The sequence below is a fragment of the Phocoena sinus genome, chromosome 15 (assembly GCF_008692025.1).
Source record: "Phocoena sinus isolate mPhoSin1 chromosome 15, mPhoSin1.pri, whole genome shotgun sequence".
Classification (NCBI taxonomy): Eukaryota; Metazoa; Chordata; class Mammalia; order Artiodactyla; family Phocoenidae; genus Phocoena; species Phocoena sinus.
In genome coordinates, this window is record NC_045777.1 from 56,167,241 (window position 1) to 56,191,543 (window position 24,303).

The 24,303-nt window shown below is 40.5% G+C and overlaps 1 protein-coding gene across 7 annotated transcripts in view; it reads left to right on the top strand.

Annotated features, from left to right (window-relative positions):
- RBFOX1 (RNA binding fox-1 homolog 1) overlaps window positions 1-24,303 on the top strand; it is a 2,234,275-nt gene that overhangs the window by 2,187,207 nt on the left and 22,765 nt on the right. For 4 of the 7 annotated variants that reach the window (XM_032606353.1, XM_032606358.1, XM_032606355.1 and 1 more), the window contains one exon: window positions 9,394-9,458. In XM_032606353.1, coding sequence (XP_032462244.1) covers window positions 9,394-9,458 — 65 coding nt within the window. Of the gene's footprint in view, window positions 1-4,790; window positions 4,834-9,393; window positions 9,459-24,303 lie in introns of all 7 variants that reach the window. The other 3 variants (XM_032606356.1, XM_032606354.1, XM_032606357.1) reach the window with 1 other exon arrangement.

Genomic DNA, 24,303 nt, shown 5'->3' on the forward strand with positions numbered 1-24,303 from the left:
TAGCTGCCATTTATTGAGTGTTCCCTTCTCTGTAAAATGACAATAATTTATTGAATTATTTGTAAGATGACAATGACTTATTGAATTATTAATTTGTGCTGTCCTATGGGTAGGTCAAATTGGTGTCTCTTCCTTGCCTCATAGCTTTTTAGTTTAGTTTTTTTTTTTTTTTTTCGGTACGCGGGCCTCTCACTGTTGTGGCCTCTCCCGTTGCGGAGCACAGGCTCCGGAAGCGCAGGCTCAGCGGCCATGGCTCAAGGGCCCAGCCACTCCGCGGCATGTGGGATCTTCCCGGACCGGGGCACGAACCCGTGTCCCGTGCATCGGCAGGCAGACTCTCAACCACTGCGCCACCAGGGAAGCCCTGCCTCATAGCTTTTTGTATAACAGGAAGTAGAAGCTTCCTGAAGGTACAGGCAGTAGGAGCCCACAAATAAGGAAAAAGAATGGGCGAGAGTAACAGATAGAGAACGTCTGCATTGGTTGAGACCAATGAAAAGCCGCGAGAACAAGGCAAGTAGAGAGAGCAAAGGGACTCAGAGGAGAGCATCCAGACTAAGGTGGAAAGAGAAACTCCATTCAGGGAGAAAAGCTCCAGAAAAGTCCCTTTGTGCTTTCGGTTCCTTTTGGGGTTTTTGCTTCCCACTGGGTGAGGTTTGGATGAACAGAGTTACGTCAATAACTTCAAGTCCTGAGTTTCCTGGTGCCAAGGCTTAGAAATCTGTCCCTTTTGCCCTTATCAAGCCACCCTACTAGCCAAAAACATTTATATATTTTTCCCACTGTTCATATTATGATGATAAGATTTTAAGGAGGCAGCTCCAAACAGGCAATTCGGTGACGGAAAAGCGAACTGAAATATGAAGTTTTAGCTTTGTTTACGCAGCACATTTCTGTCCTCTTTCCAGGAAGGTAGCTTCTGGAATACTTTACTCTGTATCCGAAGGCGGCTTTGGAATCTTGCTGCATGGGTGGTGTATGCATGTGGGGGACAGTGATGAACTAGACTCTGCCCCATCAGGGCAGCAAACCAAGGGCTCATAGATGGCCTTAAGTTGATTTAAGGCAAAAAAGAATATGAATATTTCCAGCACTCTAAAGCTTATGGTGCAGGATTCATCCTGGCCAGAAGTATATTATAATCTTGAATGTGCTATTTCAAGCTGCTACCCCTACCTCCTTTTAGATACTGGTATGTTCTGATGATTAGAAATGTCCCCCGTGCTCCATTTTTTTTTAAAGAAATGATGATTAAAGAGGTTCATAAAAAGGCACGCAAGGTTCTATTTTATTTAAAGGAAGTGTGTGGCTTGCTCGTTTGATCTCATTAAAAATAGTGCCCTAGCACAGGGAGGTCAGCTCGGTGCTTTGTGACCACCTAGAGGGGTGGGATAGGGAGGGTGGAAGAGAGACGCAAGGGCGGGGTATGGGGATATATGTATACGTATAGCTGATTCACTTTGTTGTACTGCAGAAACTAACACAACATTTTAAAGCAATTATACTCCAATAAAGGTGTTAAAAAAATAGTGCACAATAAATAGGTCTAGGGCCATCCTGAGAAGACCTGGGACATGTCTTAGACACATCGGTCCCCTCTAATAGGTCTAAACCAGTTATTTCTTTTTCATTTTATTGGGCAGAGTAATAAGCTTCTGGCTTTGCTTACTTTTGAGGAAAGTAAGGGGAGGCTGCTCTCCAAATCTTCCTGCCCCGATTATCCTCAGCCTTGACAGTGGATCAGAGCAACCCAGCAACTGTAACAGCATGGGTACCAGAACGCCTGACCTTTTGTACATACCCTGCTTTCTCCACTCCTTCTCCTCTTTGTCATCCAAGGTCCCCATCCCTCCCACCTGATGGTGGAGCCCTCTGGCATCTCCCCTTCCTGCCAAAGCACAGAGGATTTGAAAGACCCGCAGGATCCCTGTAACTAGCAATCCCCCTTACCTAGAATTAGCTCCTCTTAAACTTTTCAGGGAAGAGAAGATTGAAGTGAGAGAGAGAGTGATAATCATGGACACCCCGAAAGTGCTGGAGGCAGTGGATTTGTAAGAAGATGCTGTGAGCTAGAAGCTAAGGTTCAAAACCAGGGCCGCTCCTTTGGGCTGAGTGCAAAGAAGAATCATCTTAACTCGGGAGCCCAGCCCTGCAGGGGAAATGCTGCCTGTTATGCTCAGGCCCAGTGCAGATGGCCAAGGGGTTTCTGAGTCAGCAAGGAGGGTCACAAAAGTCATCACCTGGGTCCCTTCTACCTGAGGACACACTATACACACACACACAAACTTAGTATTTTGAAAGGTAGGAATTGAGCTTCCATCACTAGCCTGTCAGACCTACAAGTTCACTCATTGTTTAGTGGTGCCCATTTCCATAAATTCTTCTGAATTAAAAAGTGGGCCATGGCACAACATTGTAAATCAACTATACGTCAATTAAAAAAAAAAGTGGGCCAAGGTAATGAAAAAATATATAAATAATAGGAGAAGCGATACATGGGTATGATCAACCATTTGAAAGTTGAAGGACCACGTCCCCAGGACCTGCAAAGCAATCCATTAGATTTAGGGGTGAAGCTAGAGATCTCATAAGGCTGGCATCAATCAAGGAGCTGAAAATAAGGGTTGCTGAACTGAACCAAGACAAGTGTTTTCACCTGCTCAGGGAGATAGCAAAGAATATGGCATTTGATCAAAAGATAACTATTGAAAATGCAGAGAAGGAAATGATAATAGAGCTGTTAAAAAAGATCTGAGAAACTCTCAGTAGAAACAAAAGAGAGTAGAGTTCTGGGCACTGGAAAGAAGGGAAGAGAAGACGGGGGAGCAGGAGGGCACCAGAGAGTGAGAGGAAGAGTGAGAGAGAGAGAGAGATGATATAGAGTAATGGTATCTTTTCTTTCTTTCTTGTTTTTTTTTTAGGGCTGTGTTGGGTCTTCATTGCAGGCTTTCTCTAGTTGCGGCGAGTGGGGATTCTCTTCGCTGTGGTGGGCGGGCTTCTCATTGCAGTGGCTTCTCGTTGCAGAGCACGGGCTCTAGGCACGTGGGCTTCATTAGTTGTGACATGCGGGCTCAGTAGTTGTGGCTCACAGGCTCTAGAGTGCAGGTTCAGTAGTTGTGGCACACGGGCTTAGTTGCTCCACGGCACGTGGGATCTTCCTGGACCAGGGCTCAAACCCGTGTCCCCTGCATTGGCAGGCAGATTCTTAACCACCGTGCCACCAGGGAAGTCCTGATGATATAGACTATAAATGTTAACCTCGCTCCCTTTTATTAGAAAAGCCCTAAGCTTTCTAACACTCAGTGCAGCCGAGAGGCTCCCTAGTGAATATGTCTGGATGAGATTCCAGTGCATTTCTGCATCATGCCTAAATCCCGTTATAACAAGGTTCTGGGTGACACCATGACTTAAATACAATTATTTCTGCATTCATGTCACTCTGCTGTCCATGGATCTTAAAAAGGTGTCCTCATTTCACTGATGTTTGCGCTCAGGACAGAAGTGTCAGTAACATTGAAAGGTGGGAAGAGAAAATTCTCCAGATAAAAACCCCAAGTGTTTATTCCTGAGATCCTGTTTTCAGGATCTGATCCAGCTGGGGGTCCTCATTAGGCTGGTCAGTAATGATGGGGGAGGAGGCAACAGCCCATCCAGAAGTTAAGCCCCTCCTGTGTAAGAGACAAGACACTGAACTGTTACATCACCTCATTCCCTCTGCACATGGTCCTATCAAGGAGCAATCTCATTACCCATCACCTCCATTTTTTTTTTTTTCCCAGAGGAGGAAACTTTTTTCAGGAAAGAGATGAAATTATTTGTTCAGAAATCTTCACTGTCACTGGGGTTTGAGCCCATGTGATCTAATTGCCGAGTTCAACCCTTAAGCCCTGGGCCAACAGAATAACACTGTTGTCCCTATTGAGCAAACTTGAGAAATGCAGTGAAAAAAAGGAAAGGGGGAGGGTGAGAAGTGAGAGGATAATGGAGAGTGTATGGGGTGGACAAGCCACAGGGAATAATATCTGTACTTGAAACATTCAAATAAGCGAGAGAGAGAGAGAGAGAGAAAGAACTTTTACAGTTGTAGTTCCATAAACGTAGATTTTAACTTTAAAAGGAAGGCTAAGTAGAACTAAATTGGAAAGAAAAGCCAGACTATATAAAAAATATATATTACACACACACACACACACACACACACACACACACAATGTTTCTAGTCATGTATGTTAAAAGCAGCTTCGATAGCTTCATTGTGATTCATTGTTTCATGAAATGCAATTGTGTTGTGTTATTACATGAAATGAAATTTAAAAAAATATAAAGGCGTTGATACAGTTCTGGTTGCCACTGTGCTGTCATCCTAATTGCCTCAATCATTAGGCAGCAAAGTTAAATCCTCAGGTGTTCCAGAGAATTCCAATCATGAGATAAAGAGAGAAATGTGAGCGAGTTAACTTGAGCTATTGAAATATGCTGGTAGGGGAAGAAGCCATGAAAATATCCTTTTTTCTTCTTTAAAAATAAACACAGGTTATAACACAAATACGGTGAGTGCGGTTTGATCCCCAGCCCCACTGTCTTGATACTCTCAGTTACAGAGATTTTGTAGCTAAAAAAGGCTCGGCATTGCTTAGTCTTTCTTTTGGTTTGATGGGTCACTCTTAGGTCTTAGTGAAATAAGAGAAGCAAACTTGTAAATGAATTGCTCTGGAATTTCTGTCTGACGTATGCATTTTCTTTTATTTCATTTTTGCATTGAAAAACATTACATTTCTGTTTCCTTATAGAGTAGTGTATCAAGAGCCTGTGTATGGCAATAAATTGCTGCAGGTATGAAATCCCGGCTGGTGGAAAAACTCATCACTATTGATTGTGGGTTTGCTGTGAAATCCTACTAACAAGACAATTGCGGGGAGGGGAGGTGGTCTCTAACATAGAAGGAGGAAAGACTTAACTGAATTTTCCAGTTTTGATGTGAATTCTTCTAGAAGAGAGATGCTCATCATGAAATGTTTCCCTCTTTGCTAGATTGTGTGTCAAAAGGTCTGGCTTGGCTCTTCATTTCTTGGCTTAAAATGTGTCTGGCTTCAATGACTATAAACTCAGTGAAAATAATTCAAGGGTTTCATTGAACCAATTGTCTGAAAAAATTTTTTTAGTAGGTTCCTGGAGTCAACTGGGATGGTTAAACCAAGAAGCCTTTTATACATCCAGCATTGAGGGTCAGCATAGCTAACATAACTTCCCCTGGTTTCATTATAGCTTCTTATAAATTTATTTCACAACTTTTGCCGTAGCTCTGAAACCTATTTCCCACTGCTGAAGCAACACCCAAATGAGCGAACTTGTAGGAAGGAAACAGAAAAAAATCAACACATCCATCGAAGTATAGCTGGCTAGGTCTAAAACCAACATTAAAACTGTCAAATAAAAGGAAAGAGGAATGAAAACTAATGATCAGTGGGAGTTTCCCTGTGACCTGCATCCTCGTTTTGGTTCAGTATTAAGTCAATTAAGAAGGTACTTTTTTTTTTTTACTGTGAGATTAATCAAGTTTTAATAAGAAATCTAATATAAAAAATGGGTACTTGGACCTAGGAGCGGACCAAACAGTTAAAATTCCTGACATCAACTTTTATTTTCACTTTCTAAGAAAACAGGACTTCCATTGCCATATTTCAGAAATAGCTGAACATACGCAGATAAAAGAGTAACGATTTATATTTATGTTTTACATTTTGCAAATGTTCTTTAAATGTCATTATAGTGAATCAATTTTATGTATATTAATCCACCTGTTTTAGACAAAGTGAGATCCTTGGATGTTCTCAGAAAGGAAAAGCCCTACCCAATCCCTGTGTCCCCACCAATGACAAAAATTTTACCTCGCTTCCTAAGCAATTCGCCGTTTGGATATTTGAACATCTTTTTCCAAAAGTATGCTCTCAAGTTTAAACGTGTGATTTCCGTTGTCAAACCACTCTGTGATGCAGTGGAGAGCCACAGGGCTCATTAATAATGCTTTACAAAGTTCCACAAATGAGTATCCAGTTTCATTTCACTCAGCATCTCCCAAACCTGTTTGGTCATGAAACCTTGCCCTTCCCTGCCACTATGAATATGCCACCAAGCACAGTTTTGAAAATGGTTCATTGGTGTATCATTAAAGGTCCTTAGTCGATAACTTCCCCCAGTGGACCTCCAGAAGTCTTGCTAACAAAGGAAGTGTTTCTGACCATGTGAGTCAGTATCTCCCATGGCCGCATCTGGTGGTGGTGGCCAGGTTGAGAGCGGAAGTCCATAATGACATTTAAAATGCGTATGTTCTATAAGTTCACACTTGTATTTTGCTGCCTAGCATGTGAAAGTGAGTACGTTTTGTGAGTAGGGAGTGTAGACCATTTTGTGTTTGTCATCCCTTTTTTACCTTTGGTTTGGTGGTGGGAAAAATCTGCTTGTCAAGGATGCATTTTTTTGTCCTAACGTCTGGGAGGACCAGTTTCAATGTGAACATGGTTTGGTGATCTCGAATAGGAGTGAGTGCTTCTTTTTTCAGACATTACTCCAGAACCTTGCAGAAGCTTTGGCTGTGCTCAACAAGCTGCAAAATATAGGGCAATAAAACTGATTAGAGTCACCTGTTAGAACGGCTAATTAAAGCAATTTGTATTTTTTTTTATTACTTTACAGTGTATGAACACATATACGGAGTTAATACACAACTCTGGTTTTCCCCTTAAACGGATTTCATACAGAAGAAAAATAGCGAACGAAGACAATGCACTATATAGATGTGGTGACACCCAGCCATCCAGTCCTTTTCTTTTTCCAATTATTACATATTTCAGGGATCACTTAGGCCTGGACTGTCCAATACTGTAGCCACCAGCCCCATGTGGTTGTGTACATTTAAATTCAAATGAACTCAAATCAAAAACTCCATTTGGTGTACCAGCCACATTTCAAGGGTTCAGTGGACATTTAGGACAAGCAGCTACCATACTGGACAGCAAAGATATAGAACATTTCTGATATCATCAGGTCTGCTGGACAGCAAGAAGATCACTGACCAAGGTCAAAATCTCTCCACTGGTTCCACAGACTTTAGCAAACTATGACCTTGACTCATGAATCAGGAATACTTGTAAACACATTTTTAAATAACAAAGATAAGTGTCAGGACATTGACCACTTGTGCCTGTCTTGCATGGAAACACATTTATTTTCTCTAAATGGCCAAGTCATTATGCAGACATACAGAGGATGGATCTTTCCTGAAGCGTCATAGATAAGTCCCTCTGAAGGATCCCAGGTGTACACACATCCATTTTATATTCATGCAATAAGTATCAACCTAATAGTCAGTGAGGTTTGTTTTAGGTGTATTCTATTTGCACTGCCACAGTTTTTCCCACTTATCAAACTTGCTACCTACTTCCATTGACGGAAAACATTGCAGAAGTTGGGGGAGTCCTACAGAGTTCAAAGAAGGTTTGCAAGCAGGACGTGGCCAGAAATCTTTACTGGGACCAAATTCACAGTCACCAAGGCATGATTGATTGACACGGAACTTGATGCAAAGAACTTTGCAATAACTTTTCTTTTCCGTTCTGGAAGTGAAAGAAAAACACACACTCAAACTTTCTCCATTCAGAGCTTTCAGCTGGTTGCAGCTAAGGCCTCCTAGCAATCAGGAAACCAATGCCAGCCCCTCCCTTCCTCATTAAGTTCAGGAACATACATACCTGCAGACCTGTGTCTTTTATGGCTGCGTGATGAAAGCTGAAGAGATGGGCAAGCAGATGAAAAGAATGGCTCCAGAAATCTGATGACCCCGATTTTCCCTCAGCCCATCGGTCTGTATCCCTCAGCGCATCACTCTGTATCTGGAGCTTGGTGCTGGGTGTGACAATTGCTTTGGTTTTCCATCTCCTCAGCACATTTAATGAGTTTCTCCGTTCCTAATTAGAGAACATGGTGTTTGGAACACCAGGTGGTATCTGGCTAAGACCTCCTTTTTTAACTTTCACATTGTTTTTCAAGGGAGACTTTTTTTTTTTTTTTAATACTGGCTCCAAATTATTGGTGATTATCTGTCAGCATGTCTTGGAGGTATCGTCTCTAGCATGATCCAAAGAAGGAACTTGATTAAGGAGAAACTAGCTTTTTGGAATTGCTGTGTAAGTGATAGCGACGCTTCTTGCAATTTTCTCGTTCATCTGTTTTCTGTCCTATACCTGGAGCCAAATATAATGAACTCCTTCACCCAAAACCCTACCATTAAATCCCCCCATTACACCAGTTATTTATGCTGTTAGATGCCCTCTGACATCGCAGTCTGTCCTGAATTGCCCCTCTACAGTGAGGGTGAGAACCCTTCTCCCAGAGGATTATGGGACTATGTATTCTAATTAGAACCTGAATGGTCCCTGTGTTATCGGTGGAGACTGGATCCTGCTTGTTAACTGTGCTGAAATCATTCGACAGTGGTTGATGTATCGCTGTGGTCTGCTGAGCAAGGAGCTCTGTTATTTTCACAGTTTGATAATCAATGCTCCACTGAACACAGTTCCTTTAGAATATGCCCGTTTGTTTGTCCTCTGCTTAATTGAACAATTGCAATTACTGGTACATACAACTAAATGTTAATTATTTTTCTCAGATTTTTTTTCTCTCCTAATGATTGTATTTACAAATTGGAAGACTTTATATTTTCCACACCAAACAAATTCTCCATCTGAACCAGTGTGATATCTTTAGCTGAAAAGACAGAATTTTTAAGTGCTCACCATTCCTTTTTTTAATCATTACGTGATATATAGAAAGCTGGAGACAGTCTTCTTTAACTGCTTTAGTGGTTGAACAACTACACATGCAACAGATGGCTAATACACTTTCAATCAAGGGGTTATCTTATTTTTTTTTAATAAATATCAAAGTAAGCAGGGCATTAGCTTGACCAATATTGGATTTTTAAGGAAGTAATCAAAGATTGAATAAAATGTAAGTTAATAGCTGATAAGTAAAGGTAAAGCATACTCATTTTTGAAAATCTGGAAAGTTCAGCAAAGCATAAAGAGCATTTAAATAATTCCCCATAATCCTCCCCACCCCAAAACAATTACCATTAATTAACACGTAGGTACATCTCTTTCAGAGGGTCTCTGGGTTGTCCCTTTGGGATATGCTTACAACTGCTAACTTTTAACATCCAGCTGGGGTTGGTGGTCCACCCCCCATCTCTCTGGCGTGTTTCCATACTAAGCTTTCATTAACCTCCACTTTAGTTTGTTAGAGGTGGGTAACCACTGTTCTGATGTGGTCTCACAATCGGGCGCCCTGAGTTGGCTTCCTCTGCGTTCCTAAGTCCACTTTCTCCTTGTGTTTTAGGGTGGTTACGCTGCATATCGCTACGCCCAGCCCACCCCTGCCACTGCTGCTGCCTACAGTGACAGGTAAGGGCCTTCCTTCTCATGCTTGACATTTACCTGGAAATTAACTTAACACGTGGGAGATGAGATTCTCGTCTGGTCTTGGTGCAAATGCATGACTGCTGGGGAGGCAGCACCCCAAAAGTTAGGTCTCATGGTGAAGGTCAACAGGGGGCCACATAGAGAGAGGATGCACAATGACGCCTAGCTCATTCTAAGCACTCGCCCTCTCTGCTGAGACACAAAGATAGTGATATATTTTGTCCGTGCATAGTTGTTTTCCTGATCTCAATTCCTGTGACAGCACGCCTTGCATGCACAAAGTATACTCCCTGTACCAACCTTCTCATGGTCTTCTCTGTAACACCCTGGTTTCATCTAATGCATAGGACAAAAACCAGGAGATGATCCTGCAGGTTTACCTCGATTTTCAGCACCCCGTTTCCCTTTTTTTTTTTTTTTTTGTTTTTACATCTTTGTACATCCAGGAAGGCATTCCCCTTATTGCATTTTTTGATCCAAACCAAAGGAATGGGGGAGGTGTATCTGGCATTCATAAGGAGAGTCGTTCTTTTTGGCAACGCCCAATGACCGTATGAACAGAAGCCAACATTTATTTGTAATGCACACCACATGTTAAGACTGGCAGCGGAAGGGTTTAAGAAATGCAGAAGTCAGAATTGGATGTCGGGGGTGAAGGCTGGGGGATGGAGGAGCTCTATTACGCGTTACCCAGGCTTAACAGATGACTCGGTTTCTGAAATGGCAAGCCACAGCTATTTTTGTATAAGTGCTTTGGAAAAAAAAGTGTGCGTTTCCGTATCGAATGCAAATCGTTGGCTCTGTTTTCTGAGGACATAAATGTGAATGTTCAGATGCTCTGCATGCACAAGTGTCAGGGAGGGTGCTTATTTTGGGTAATGACTCCTTTAATTTAAAAATATGTTTCATGAATAAAACAGTAATGGTACCAATTTGCATGTGTGGCTGAGGCATGCTGGGTCCGACAGGTAAGCAGGCGATGTCTTGGACTCGAGAATGGGGAGTGTCGGCAGACACTGGTTCTCCTCCCTGGCCTCTTGTGACTCAGTCCTTATCTTGGTTTGCTGTGGTATGCTTTCTCTGCAGTTCCATTCCATTTCTCACAAGGTGTGTCGTTAGCTCATTGTAACTACAGACTTCTTCTCAGGTATACTAAAGCAAAAGAAATTCCTGAACCCAAAAAGCCTCACTTTGAAAACCCCCTGCCTAAACTTGTAATAAAATGGCTCTTTGGCAAGATAGAGTTGAGATCTGTTGTCTGAATGTATGCAGGTATTATTCCTGTTTTCTTATGAACAGCCATCACGAGCTCTCAAGGCTGGAGGGAGCTTCCAGAGGAACCCAAACTATTGTCAATGTGCAGTTCTAATTGCCTAAATTATCCAGTTACCCAATCATCAGTTGCCAGGATGCAAAATATGTCTTATAGAAGTTGCTGTCTTCAATACACTTTGACACTAGATTAGGGAAATTGAGAGGGTCAGAAAAGCTAATAAAAATGATGACAATCTTGAAATCCTCAAGATCATTCTACAAATGAAAAGACTTAATGCTATTAAATTCTGCACACTGAAGATTCACAAAATATCAATTGTAATGTGGTTCATCTACAACCCTTAATTATTTTTATGAAAATATCTCTAGATGCTAAATTCTCCAACACCCACTCTCTATATAATTATAATCATAGTAACTTTAGCCTGCTGCATAATTATAAGAATCTTAAACAGATTTATGTCTTTGGATTTTTTATCTTGCTTCTCAGTATAAGTGCATCTATCCCCAAGCTGAAAAAAAGGTTAATTACAAAGATATAATTTAAATTGCTTTCTTTAATAAAACCAATCTAGACATTTGGAAAATAAAAAACAATGTTTAATACTATTCTTAGATAGAATTACTTGAGAATCTGGCCATCTCTATTTGCATTCATCTTAAAAATTAACATTTTGCTGCATTTGGGGGCACCATATATGCAAATGTATTTATGAAATCTGTTGTTTTAATATTATTAAGATTTCTCACCAGCAACATGTCCTACTGAAAAATTGCCCTCATTCTTGGTTTGGTAAATCTTGACTAACTCTGCAATTCCCACTTCGGTGTAATAGTTTCAGTTGAAGAAACCAACTAAATATACTCTTGTCCATATAATTGGCCTCTTGCTGTTCATTAAAGAAATTTGCACATTAGGTCTTTTTGGTTGCTGAGGCAATTGATTGCTAGCCCTGTTTCACTTTATTATAAGCAAGACACTTGCCACGTATGGAAATATTGCATTGAGGGAAATGCAGTAATAGGTAAATTACCAGAAAACAATCTTTAAAGTGATGTTTCTGGTTTGATTTGTAAAGTGTATTTATGAAATGGTGGTACTTCCTTTTATTTTTAGTAAGCAGGTAAAGAGAAGGAAGACCCTTTTAGAGAAGACACACATTTGGGGGAAAATGTGAAATGATCAGAATAGCTTTCGAATCTAGATTAAGATGCCAATTATCTAGAATTATCTCAGGGCAGCTGTGTAATCATTTCTTTTTACTCAATTACAGTGTCATATCAGTAGGGAGAGACTCTTAGTTCCTACTTTCTAGAAGAAAGGCAGGATGACAAAGAGAAAAGCTTCTTAACCCAAAGAAACTCCTTCAAAATAGGAAGTAAAATCAGCAGGAATAGAGAATGTTTGGGTCACGCTCACTGGCTGTCAACTTGATCAAAAGAGAAGCTGCAACAAACTTTCTCTCTAATCGTGAGATTCACTCTTCAGACATCTTGAAAGGGAAAGAAGTTTGATGTCCCCAGTCGGTAGAATTTTACCTTTTATCAGCACAAATTAAGCCCTCATCAAATTAAAGATTCAGGGGCCTTTGGAAAATCTTGAACTCCAGTAGCCTCAGGACTGGCCAGAACGTCCTTGACGGCCACCTTGCAACTCCCCACCCGACATCTTCTTGGTTAAATGATCACATGCTGATTATCTCGGAGTACCCTGAGAGTTTCTGAATGCTGACCTCCAGAATGAAGACCGTCTGGTGTGGGCAGAGATTTCCCCCAAAGAAAAAGACCTGACTGGACTAGGTAATTTTATAGTCTTATTGATGAATTGAATGACAATAGGCAAACATCTTTCCTTGGCATTTAGGAAACATTTGGTAAGCCTTTGACCTCACCTCAAATCTTTACTTCAAATCTCACTTTGATTTGTGGAAAGCCAACTGTCCGAACTCTCAAGGGAGATGGTTTTCTGAGCTTGAACCAATCAAAGCATGGCAGTGGGGCCAATGGTCATCTGGTCATTGCATGCCACTTGGTGTTGCTGATGTGTTCGTGGTATGTTCTGGATTTGACAGGTCCATCATCACAGTAACTCAGTGAATGGCTTGCTTGAATTAAGCCTGGGGACAGGCTTCTCTTTATTGATTGGCTTTCGGTTTCTTTGTGTCCACGACTTGGTCCTTGTTGCATCTTTGAGCAGCCAGACTGGGAGGTGGAGGGGTGGTGGTGGGGGGAGATTTCCTTTTCCAATGAATTATGCTACAGATATTTGGGTAAATATGTCTGATGTGTACACTGCTTTGATGAAAATGTTACTGCGCCAAAAGGGCAGACATTTGTCATGCTTGTCCTGCTTGCTAAACATTCTAACATCCCCTAACAACCAGTGCATGGAAACGGCCCTCCACGTTAGGGCAGAAGGGAACTCAATTCAGACCAGCTAGAGGAGAAGGTAATAAAATGGTTCACTCCAAGATTTCACGACGATCCAGTTGCCCTGATAGTTACCCTGGGCCACTGTTTTCATATAAGACATGCATTTCCGTAAAGACCCCTGAAAGTTAGCAGCTTCTGACATACAGTAGTAGTCCTGGCCATACAGACTGAGCATAGAGACAGCAAGCAACAGGCTTCTGTTTGTTTTATTTTCTACCCTTTTTTTTTTGTTTTTTGAGACCTTTAACTTTCATCAGCAATGTTAGACTGTACCGTGTGAAATTTCTACCTTTGTGTGCCCCACATGGTGCACCACTGGCAATTTCGTATAGCTCAGCTTAATGGAAACCCAATTAAAATGCCATAATATCAGTCATCGTGCTCGCTGCACTTGAAATACATATATGTATGGTCATACACATATATGTGTGTTGTGTATATATATTATTCATATGTGAAAAATATATGTATACACAACACATACACACACACACACACTTCTGCCTTAAGACCTCATGGAGGACTCATAACAGTATCTAGGTAAATCTTAATACAAGGAGGTCAGGACTTGTCAAGTTCAGCCAGTCGCAAGCCCCATGCTAGAACATCTATTAAATGCGATACTACAACCTATGAATAAAAGGTTCTATCTCAGAGAGAAATAGATTAGTAGTTCTTTCTTAAAACTCAATAGGAATAAGTAGTCATGTCTTTGGAGTCATGGAGAGGTTGATCTGTAGATCAACTATTTAAAATTATATGGGTGGTAGGGATGGATGGATACATACATGCATAGATGGGTGGATGGATAGATGGATGGATGGATGGTTAGAAAAGTAGATAGATGATAGATACATAGGTGGTGAGGTGGATGAATGGAAAGAAAGGGAGAAGAGAGAAAAAGGAAGGAAGCGAGGGAAGGAGGGCAGAAGGGACAGAGGGAGGGAGGAAGAATGGAAGAAAAGGAAAAGAGGGAAAGTGAGCGAGAGAGAGAGAGAGGAAAGAAGGAAGGAAAGAAAGAAAGAAGGAAGGAAGGATGGACAGATAGGAAAAAACTATCATTTCTATGCTCTTATAATATTTCATCATAAGCTAAACTACAGGACATAGAACTAAATCCTTACGTACAACCTTAGTTTGATCTAAACTGAAAAACTAAAGGGGTTTGAGTTGATTTCCATTTATGTGGGTACCCTCTCTACTTTAGGACTTCTGACGTCCTGGATTTAGATTAAATAATAGAGAAATGCCGTCATTAAAATAAGGCTAATAATTGCATTTAAAACGATACACCATTTTATGTGGAGTCCTTACCAAATCATATAGACGAAAAATGAAGGGGTTGTCAGCCTATAAAGCATATGAGCCTCCTGAATGGAAAATTTAATTTACCATTTAAGGGTTTTTTGGTAGAAAGGTTAATTTTCAAAATACTGTTATACTTTAGGGACTTAACAATTTTACTTTCTCTTGCTGTGGAGTAGAATATAGAAAGCTTCGTCTATGGGTAATGTGGATCCCTTAATGAGGGTAGACCATGCAAAGCAGAGAAAGGCGGGAAGTTGCATTGTTTTCCCCATTCCTCTTATGTGAACCAAGTTAGATAAGGGTGGAAACTGTTTCTGATTAAAAAGCAGTCACAAGCCCCTGCACCCATCCTTTGTAGATGTGTGTAAGGAGGGATTTCAAGGTCTTATCCTGGTGCTTTGTGTGAAGCACTAGCTCCCTTGGCCAGCTCAAGACCTGATGACACTTACTGGTTTACCAGGACAGGAGAAGAACACGGACAATGTAATATGGCCGTCAACTCCCTTGTCTGGGGAATGGCCAGGCTTTACCCGTGCTTCTTTCGCATATGCTGTGAAAAATAGCTTTTCTTGTATGAAATGATGACAACAGCTTTGCTTTCTTCTTTTTTTATCCAGTTTTGTTTTTAATGTTCTTCCTTGGCAAAGTAAGAGTTGGCAACTCTACGATAGACTCCTTATTATATTTTATTTACATTTTCAATCTTTTTTTGAGAAATCCACGGGTGGATTTAAATTAAAAATAGAGTGAGAGCATTCTAAAACTTGGTGATGCCAAGAATAGTATTCTCAGATGAACGAGAAACTGAGGGCTTAGTTCATGAGGGGATAGATCTGCAGTTAAGACAAGGATTCAGGGTCAGAAGGAAGCTATTTTGGACTCACATTCTAATCTGTTGAGTTAAAACATGGCAGCAATAGTTACTCCACTCTCTTTTATTGATAGTGCCCTGTTGAAGTTGTTCTTGATTTTAGCTTTTAATCTTTTCCACTGTTTTCACTCATCCTGATGAGCTCTTCTGGGCTCTGCAATTAAGAAAAGAAAATGATGCTCTGTGAACTTGTAATAGAAATGAGACACTAATGCCTTTATTTATATCCTTCTGTACCCCAGTGCCCAGAAAAGCACATCCAGTCTTTAAAATTAGAACACCAGGTTGAAATATATATTCATACATAGTATTGTATATAACATTTCCTTGTTTTTATTTATATTCTTATTCTTCTTTTTGGTTTAAAGTTTACTTTCTTAACTGATGCTTTTTTTTTTTTTTTGGTGATTCAGCATCCCCTCAGGAAGAGAAAGGGAAGCTAATTATTCTAGACAGCTTCAGGGTAACAAGAAAGAAACAGGGATTGCCTGTGAGTTTCCTGTTACAAGGCACACATACTACATGAAAATAAATTGCTTCAATAAAACTTGCCATATATATGAGAATGCTCCCGTGAAAATGTTCATGAGGTGGAAATAGAGGACTTCGGTACTTGCACTATTTCTTAAGACTTCTTGAAGTTTAATACAGTAACTGAGCAAACTTTGATTCAAATCATCTCTCTGTGATAACGATAACAATAATTATGATAATAGCAATAATAACATTGGCTGTGTATGGAGTCCTTACTGTGTGATAGCACTAAGTGTTCTAAGTGCTTTACAAAGACAGTCACTGAACTGTCTCACTAAGTATTCAATTGACCGCCATGGTACAGATGGGGAAGACGAGCTTGGGGAAGGGTGAAGTAGATGTTCAGCTCAACTTGAGAGCTAATGTCTATGCCCTTAATCCCCAGGCTCTATTGCATCTTAGTGGAGCAACCTTGAGAAGTCGTTTCTTTGCCCTCCCGTCACCTCATCTGTGGTGGGTATATTGATTCCACCTCACAGAGTGGTTTGGAAGTTTTGAGACACTGCCTGTGAAATATTCAGTGCATCAAGGGCAGTACATAAGATACTCTTGTTTTCATTTTCATGTTTATATTTTCATAGTCATAAATTCCAGTTTTTCATATTTTATTTCATATTCCCACAACATAGTCCATTAAGAGCTTTAAATCTGGGTAGCAACAGTGAGCTTAGAGGAAACCAAAAATATCTAGGTTATTTCAGTTACACCTGAATCTCTATAATCCAGGGGTTTGAATCTGTTGTTTCTTTAACCGATTCCAGAGTCAAGCAAAGTTTAGGAAGGATAATGACCAAATATACTCAACTGATTATATGATGTGGACAAGACTTTTAAAATATAGTAGGTAGGATTATATGCAACTCTAATCCTTTTTAATCCGCTGAGTTCCAAGAATAATTTATGTTTGCTTTGTTTTGCATTTTTTTTAACGGAAAAACATGCTGCTTTTTTTTTGGCTACTTAAGCCTCCCAAATTGATCAGTCCTCCAAAGTTTAGATTTTGATATGTCAGGTTTTCTTAAAGTGAGCAGTCTTAGATGATGTTTCCTGTCACTTTTAAAACTCTTTTCACCACGTAGATTTCTGTTTTGAAGTTAATTTTTTCCGTAGTGTCTCTAGTGTGCCAGGTACTATATAAAACATTGGAACAAATGACCTGATCAGGTAAGCAGTATAGTTAGGGCACCCATATAATGATCATTTAAAATGGATCATTTAAAATGGAACATTGAAATGATCGTTTAAAATGGGATGACGTAACAGAGAAGGGATGCACTGGTAGTAATGACTCCAGGACAGCAGGCTTCAACTAGGACTGTCGTAAAACCAGAAGAACATGTGTGGTCATCCTAAGTAGAACCACCAGTGTGTGGATAGGAGAAGCAGGTCCAGGCAGGGTGATGTACACTCTGGGAAATCCCACTATTGGGCTTCAAGTCCAATGTCTGTCGGTCCAGGTCTTGGACTGTTTCTACCTCCTTATGCTATTGTTACAAAGTCAGGGCAAAGGCACGTTTGCAGCTTCAAATAGTCATACCTGAGACACAACTTGATAACTTAATGATTAAGAAGAGAATGGAATTTCATGCTCTCATTTATTTATTTTTCCCTATGGATCAACAGTTCTGATTGAACGTTCACCAAACAAATTACGATAACTAAGATAATTATATTTTCTGCTAGCCTGCTCTGCAGGTTGGAGCTGATTCCACTCTCAGAGATAGTGAAGGAGGGAATGTAGAGCTCTTGCTGGTAGCATCAGTGTGATTTTGGGAACTTGTGTTTATGGACACTAAGCTCTCAGTGATGAAAAGTAATATGGCTGTTACTGATCAGTGTGTTTCCTGAGTTCCTCTTCTTTTTAATTTACAGACAGGTACACACACACGCGCGCACACGTTAAATGAAAAAGTGCTCAAGTTTTTGTTTCAAGAAGTATTTGCCTTTGGTCCATAATCTTAACGGCTTCTTAACAAGCGTTAGGCACTGCCAGATGAATATATAATTTAATTGAAGCAGTTAAAAAAAGAAGCAAGCCTGTAATAGTCAACAGACTGGACCAAGAAGGAGTTGGGGAGATATTAAAGGACATTCCAAACCCAATAGACCATAGCTGTCACAGCCATTTGGGTAGACACGTTTGCCAGTGACAAGACAAGATATAACAACTCCTTTGGTCATATCATGGCCTAATTACATACTTTTTGGGTTGCAGATCATTGACTTGATAGGCCACAAAAAAGCAAATAAAACCTATCTCTTCAGTAGCGCCATCAGGGTCCTTCAGCTGTGAAAGGTTTAGAAGCAGGTGAGAAAGCCCAGAGCTTTCTAGAGGCTGGTCAGGAACCTCTGATGAGGACCTGTACACAGAAGCCTCTGGATGAGCCATTTCTGTTGCAAATAAAGAACTTTCCTCGTAGAAGACAGTATTCCAGTCAAGTAGAAGGGAATATACACACAGTAGATAGACTCTGAACTGATGAAGCATTAGTGAATGTGACAAAAATTAAACCTGCTCCACTTCGCCTTTTATTTTTTTGATCACTATCAGATATGCTAGAAAATCTTTGGGGGTAAGAGGGAACTTTTCACTTAAAAATTTCTAGTATTTCTTTTAACGTTATCAAAGCAAGTTCTGACTTTTGTACCTATGAAGAGAACTTTTAATTCTTTTCCAGAAGAACTGACTTCTACTTAAATGTGGCCTCTCTTATTTTCATATTTGTGTGTAATACATGCCTGTGAACAGTCATTGGACAGAAATAAATGACTTCTCATGGTTTTCTCCCTGATGTGAATCACAGTGATTTATTCTTCTGGAATGAGATTCTCCTCCAAATCATAGTGCCTTTCATCTTGAATTACCATACAAAGCATTTAGAGTAGGACCGCTATCAGAATTTAGGGTAGTCGGGTAGGTAAGAGCTTGAGGAGGAACTAACTTGTCCATGTTGTCATTGTTTCCAGGCTTATTCTTACTACATTATGATGTGTTAATGTTCAGATAGATCACTAGATTCTGGGGAGATGAGACAGAATCAAAGCCAAACACCCTTTTCCCTTAATTATCTTAATCACTTAGATTGAAATGTGTTGGCCTGAGAGTCTAGACATACATCACACATCTGATAACCTGGAACAGTGGTTCCCACTGTTTTTGCAGCCGTGGAATCTCTTTAAAAAGAAAACTAGTATTGCTGGATGCTTCTAGCATCCTTTTAATCCCTATCTCCTTTCATGGTCCAATTTTGTAATTTGAAATTTGATTGCATTAAAAGATTGAGGGACTTTCCCCCCCCTGCCATTTCTATATTGTTAGAGGGTTTGTGGACCACTTCTAGTAACTAGAATAGGAGCCCAGCTTGTGGGGGTGGGGACACTTGAAAAATGTCTCCTGGAAAATACTAGCTCCACAGCTTTCCCAGAAAGACAGTTTCTCTGCTGTTCTTTTCATTGTTTATTCAATATCTGTCTCGAACTAAAACAAACAACAGGAAAAGAAGCGCTTACCTTATTCTGTTCTAAAATTTCAAGATTGAAGTGGTTCATCTTGAGGGTCCTTAGAGCCTTACTCTGAGAAGCATTGTTCCCAGACCAACCAAATTGGCCTCACCAGGAACTTGTGAGAAATGCAGAATCTCAAGCCCCACCTGAACCACAATCTGTGCTTTCAAGATCCCGGGGTGATTTGTGAGAAGCACAGGGTGCTTCAATTCTACCCCGATAGGCAGTAAATAATATTCACTCTGAGTTCTCCTTCCGCAAATCTTCCACATGTAAGAGAGTTTGTCATTGTAACTTGTTGCTTTGTAAACATCTCTCTGCTCTCTCCCTTCCTAAAGGAGAAAGTAAGAGCTGTCCACGGTTGGGCATCCCTCACAATCCGTTCTGTTCTGACTTCCTTCCTCAACTAGTTTAGGGCCACAAATAATCATTTTTTGATTCCAAAGATCCAAGAATAATGAAAGTGATTCCATGCTAATATCTCCTCATTGGTTGTGTAATACTGTAAACTCACACTGTTGTAAAACGTACCCTGGAAAAGTCACATCTGATTTCTCTTACCTTTATGGAGCCTCCATTTTGTCATCTGCTAAAGGGAGAGCATAACACCAGTTAGAATCAGAAAGAGATGAAGGTGAACATTGCTTTATAAACTGAAAGAGGTGGCAAAACAGCATGGTGTTATCAATAACTCAATTGACTATTGACAGATTTTTTTAGGGTGTATATGGTTATTTGAAAGCATTGGATGTATACAGGCAAAAGCAAGCAAATTAAATTAAATGTATCTAAAAGTGCTAATCATTTTTAGATGAGGCAATCTTCAGGACCCACCATAACACTAACATTCTGGGAACCTGTGCCTTCCCCAACTTGTCATTGGCCTGACCAAGGTGTAAAGCAGGGTCTTTCATACTCACTGTATCTATTCTTTGACTGGCACATGCGTTGGCAAATCTTTGCTTATACGCCAACAGACTGTGATCAGAGATTTACATATAGAGACTGAATCTCAGTAAGTTACTTACTACACGCGGTAGTACAGGGAGGCTAATTGACTCTCAACTGCCTCATCTTTAAAGTGGGGCTGATGAATCATGCCTGCCTCCATGGGTTGTTGTGAGAATTAATTGAGATCATGAAGAAAAAGCTCCTTGAATAGCACTGATACTGAGTAGCCCTCAGGATACCATCATCATCACCATCATCCTCAACATCATATCCTCCTTATTTTTATTATCAGCAGCATCACTAAACTATAGGCATATTTTGTTTTGTTCTTGGCCCCAAAATGAGTCCTTTCTTGTGGCAGCAGGTTTTCAGAGTCAGGAGAATTTTTTTTGACTCTAGAAGTTTTTTTGTTGGTGGTGTTTCGTTTTTCAATCTTGACTTCCATCCTAGAAATAGGAAAATACATAGACCCGAAATTTGCTAAGAGAGTAGAACTGAGGTGTCCTCACCACACACAAAGAAAGGTAACTATGTGAAGTGATGGATGTGTTAATTATTAGCTTGATTGTCATAGTCATTTCACAATGTACATGGATATTAAATCATCACTTTGCACACCTTTAAAAAAGCATGTACAACCTGATTATAAAAATTTTAATTTGTCAATCATATCTCAAAACTGGGGAAAAATACATTGGGCCAAAAAATATTGAAGGAAGAAGCAACTGGGAACCATGAGATCAAACAGCCTGTCCTTCTGTTCATCTTTCTCCTGGATTATTGCTTCTCATTTCTGTCCAAGGAGGAAGGAGCTCAGGCTGTCAGGGATGCATCAGCTTCTTAGGAAAAACAACCAGTTCTCCCAGTGTAAACCCAGCCCCCAAATCACGTGGCTTTAGATTTAAAGAGTTAAAAAAAGTCAAACTAAATCTGCCGATGCTGCCCTTTTCCCATTGTGCTTGGTGAGAAGTCCAATACTGTGGTGGAGGTGGGTTATTGGAACTCCAGGGAACTTTCTGCCATCGGCTCACTTCATTTTGCACATAACTCCTAAGTGGACCCAGACCTTCTCAGCATGGCCTCTCCACCCTCCAGAGCCTCAGCCTGGATACCCGCTGCTCTTCCCAAGCCTCCAGGAACTCGGGGACCCCCTCAGCCATATGAGGGCTGCTTCCCCTAGAGAACACGTATGCTGTTCAGAGAACTTGCCAGACCCGTTTCCACCCTGTGATAGGCACTCATTCACATGAGAAGCTCCTTCTGCCCAACCAAAGCTGAGGTGGGGTTTTGCCTTCCTTGGAGGCTCCAGCCCACCTGTAAAATGACCTATAACCTCGAAAGGCTCTTAACTATCTCCCACTTGCCCTAAAACCCCAGAAGCCCAGGACTTAACAACACAAACACCAGGCCTCTTTGTGGGGAGAGAGAAGCCTGTATTTTGCATGAGTCCACGCAGCCAGAAAAATACATGATGTTTTCCCCCCAAATAAAGTGCTTTCCCATTCATGTTCTCATTGATCTGCACAAAACAAACAAAAATCTAAGAGGGGTAGGTGCTATTTTCATTCCCATTTTCCAGATGAGGACGCTGAGGCCCAGAAAGGTGAAATGATTTTTCTATTGGAACACAGCTTGTATGTGACCAGGCCCAGCTTCCAGACTCACAGTTCTCTTTCACTTTAGCCGAGAAAGTGGTACAGTGGGAACCGGGGAGATTATTAAATGTTGGAGATACTAAAATTACAGAAGTGGACTCTCCCCAGGTCTCCAGGAAATGGAGATGCTCTTGCATTTGAATCTCTAAAACTCAGAGATTTTGGATGGAATATTCACACTGGGGACAGATTCACAGTACTTAACTCCTTTTGCACTTAAACATTTTTATGTGTGCGGTGTTAGCAGTAGGAACTGGGGCTCAATAAAATAGCTTTGAATGGGTGTTAATGCAGTCCCCTTTTAAAATAAAAAAATACCAGGACAGACCCTTTCAGAGGAGTCTATAGTCAATCTTTTTATTCGCTTGCTTGTTTGTTTCTTTATACCTCACCTCAATTCTACAATTGGCCATGGCCTCTTGAAGTACATATGATAGAATACTAAATATATATATAATATATATATATACACACACACACACACACAGAAACATACATACACACACACACACACACACATATATATATAAATTACAACAGGGCAGGGAAAAATATGAATCTGAATGGGATTTGTACAATTCTAGAGTTTTAGAACTGAGTCAGGGTGACAGAGGTAAAATACTGATCACAAGCAAATCGGTCTCCCTTTCAAGGTGATAAAACTGAAATATAATCAGACTATGAGCTTCGAGATAGCCAAGCCCAGTATAGATATTCCTCAGTGATTTACATGCCATGAGCATGGCATCAAATCCCTTAAGCTTAGCTGGGTGCCCGGCACGTTGTAAGCCCTCATTAACCATCTGAGAAGTGAATGAACAACACCAGTAAACAATTTAGCAGAGGCACCAAATGGAATTTTAATAGGAGCACCTTTTTTCTGCATGTTACATTTAACTCTTCAGGAAATACTCAAGGCTGGATTCCCCCTGATGGAGATCAACACTAGTGCAATTTAATTAAAGAACAAACAAACAAAAAAAAACACAGAAGACACAACTCTTATTGCCTGCGAAGTCAGGGCACATATGTTCAGAGAATATTTGCACAGTGAGAAATTAGTTCTCAATGCTGGCAGACATGTTAGAATCACCTGAGCGGCTTTTCAGGCATACCTGTGCCTGGGTACCACTCTCAAAGATTCTGTCCTTTAATGATCGGGCCTGGTAATTGGTATGTTATATTTTTAAAAATGGCCTGGTGATTGGTATTTTATATTTTAAAAAATCTTAGCCGATTGTAATGGGCAGTCAGGTTTGAGAACCTCTGTCTTACATCTAATAGATGCCCCGGAGACTACAGATAGAATTAAATTGACTTTGTCCCACTGCCATCTTGGGGCTGCCGTCTGCCCGACCAGAAGACCCACTTCTCAGGCTGTAGGGGTTTTTTAGTAGATGGCCTTGGAGGGTTTTATTCACATATCAGTGTGTGTGTGTGTGTGTGTGTGTGTGTGTGTGTGTGTGTGTGTTCGATTGAATATTCCTAGCATTGGATACAAAAGGAAACTTGCTATGAATGGCACCAACCCTGAGTTTTGTGTAACAATAGTGACAAAAAAGAATTGAGGCCAAAGAATGATAAATGACCAGAATCTTTAACAGTAGAACTTAAAGCCAGTATTATTTGATGGGAGAACCTCCTGTCTGGCCTTTCCCTCCACCCCAACCTATGCCAGAATTTTCTCTGTATCTTGTCGATACCTAGCTTCCCACACCCCTTCCAGCAACACTGGCTGGCTGTTATTTTCATTTGACTCTTAGGATTCAGCTGTGGGTGATTTTTAGAAGAAAATTAAACTGCCAAGAGATGAGATTTCACGGAAGGTGAAAAGTAGGATAATAAGGATAACATGGCAAGTCACAGGACTCATGTAAATGTACCACCAACTGAGTCAGATCCACAGTCTGGGTGGTCAGTCTATGGAAATCATCGTAAAACATCATGAAGTCTGGTAATATATTAAAAAGAGAGAAAGACCATGTTAGAAAATTCCTCCGCAGAGAAGCCACACCCATTACTGACTCAATACCCTCTGTTGTGAGCTTCCCTGAGCAGAATCTTAGAGGGTGAATGAGAGTTGGGGTCTTGGAATCTAAAAAAACAAAACAAATGAATATATATAAGAAAACAGAAACAGACTCACAGATATAGAGAATAAGTGAGGAAAAGAAAGGGAGAGGGGGGAGATAAGGGTATGGGATGAAGAAATACAAACTACTATGTGTAAAATAAATGAGCAACAAGGATATAAAGTACAGGGGAATGTAGTCATTATTTTATAATAACTTTAAAT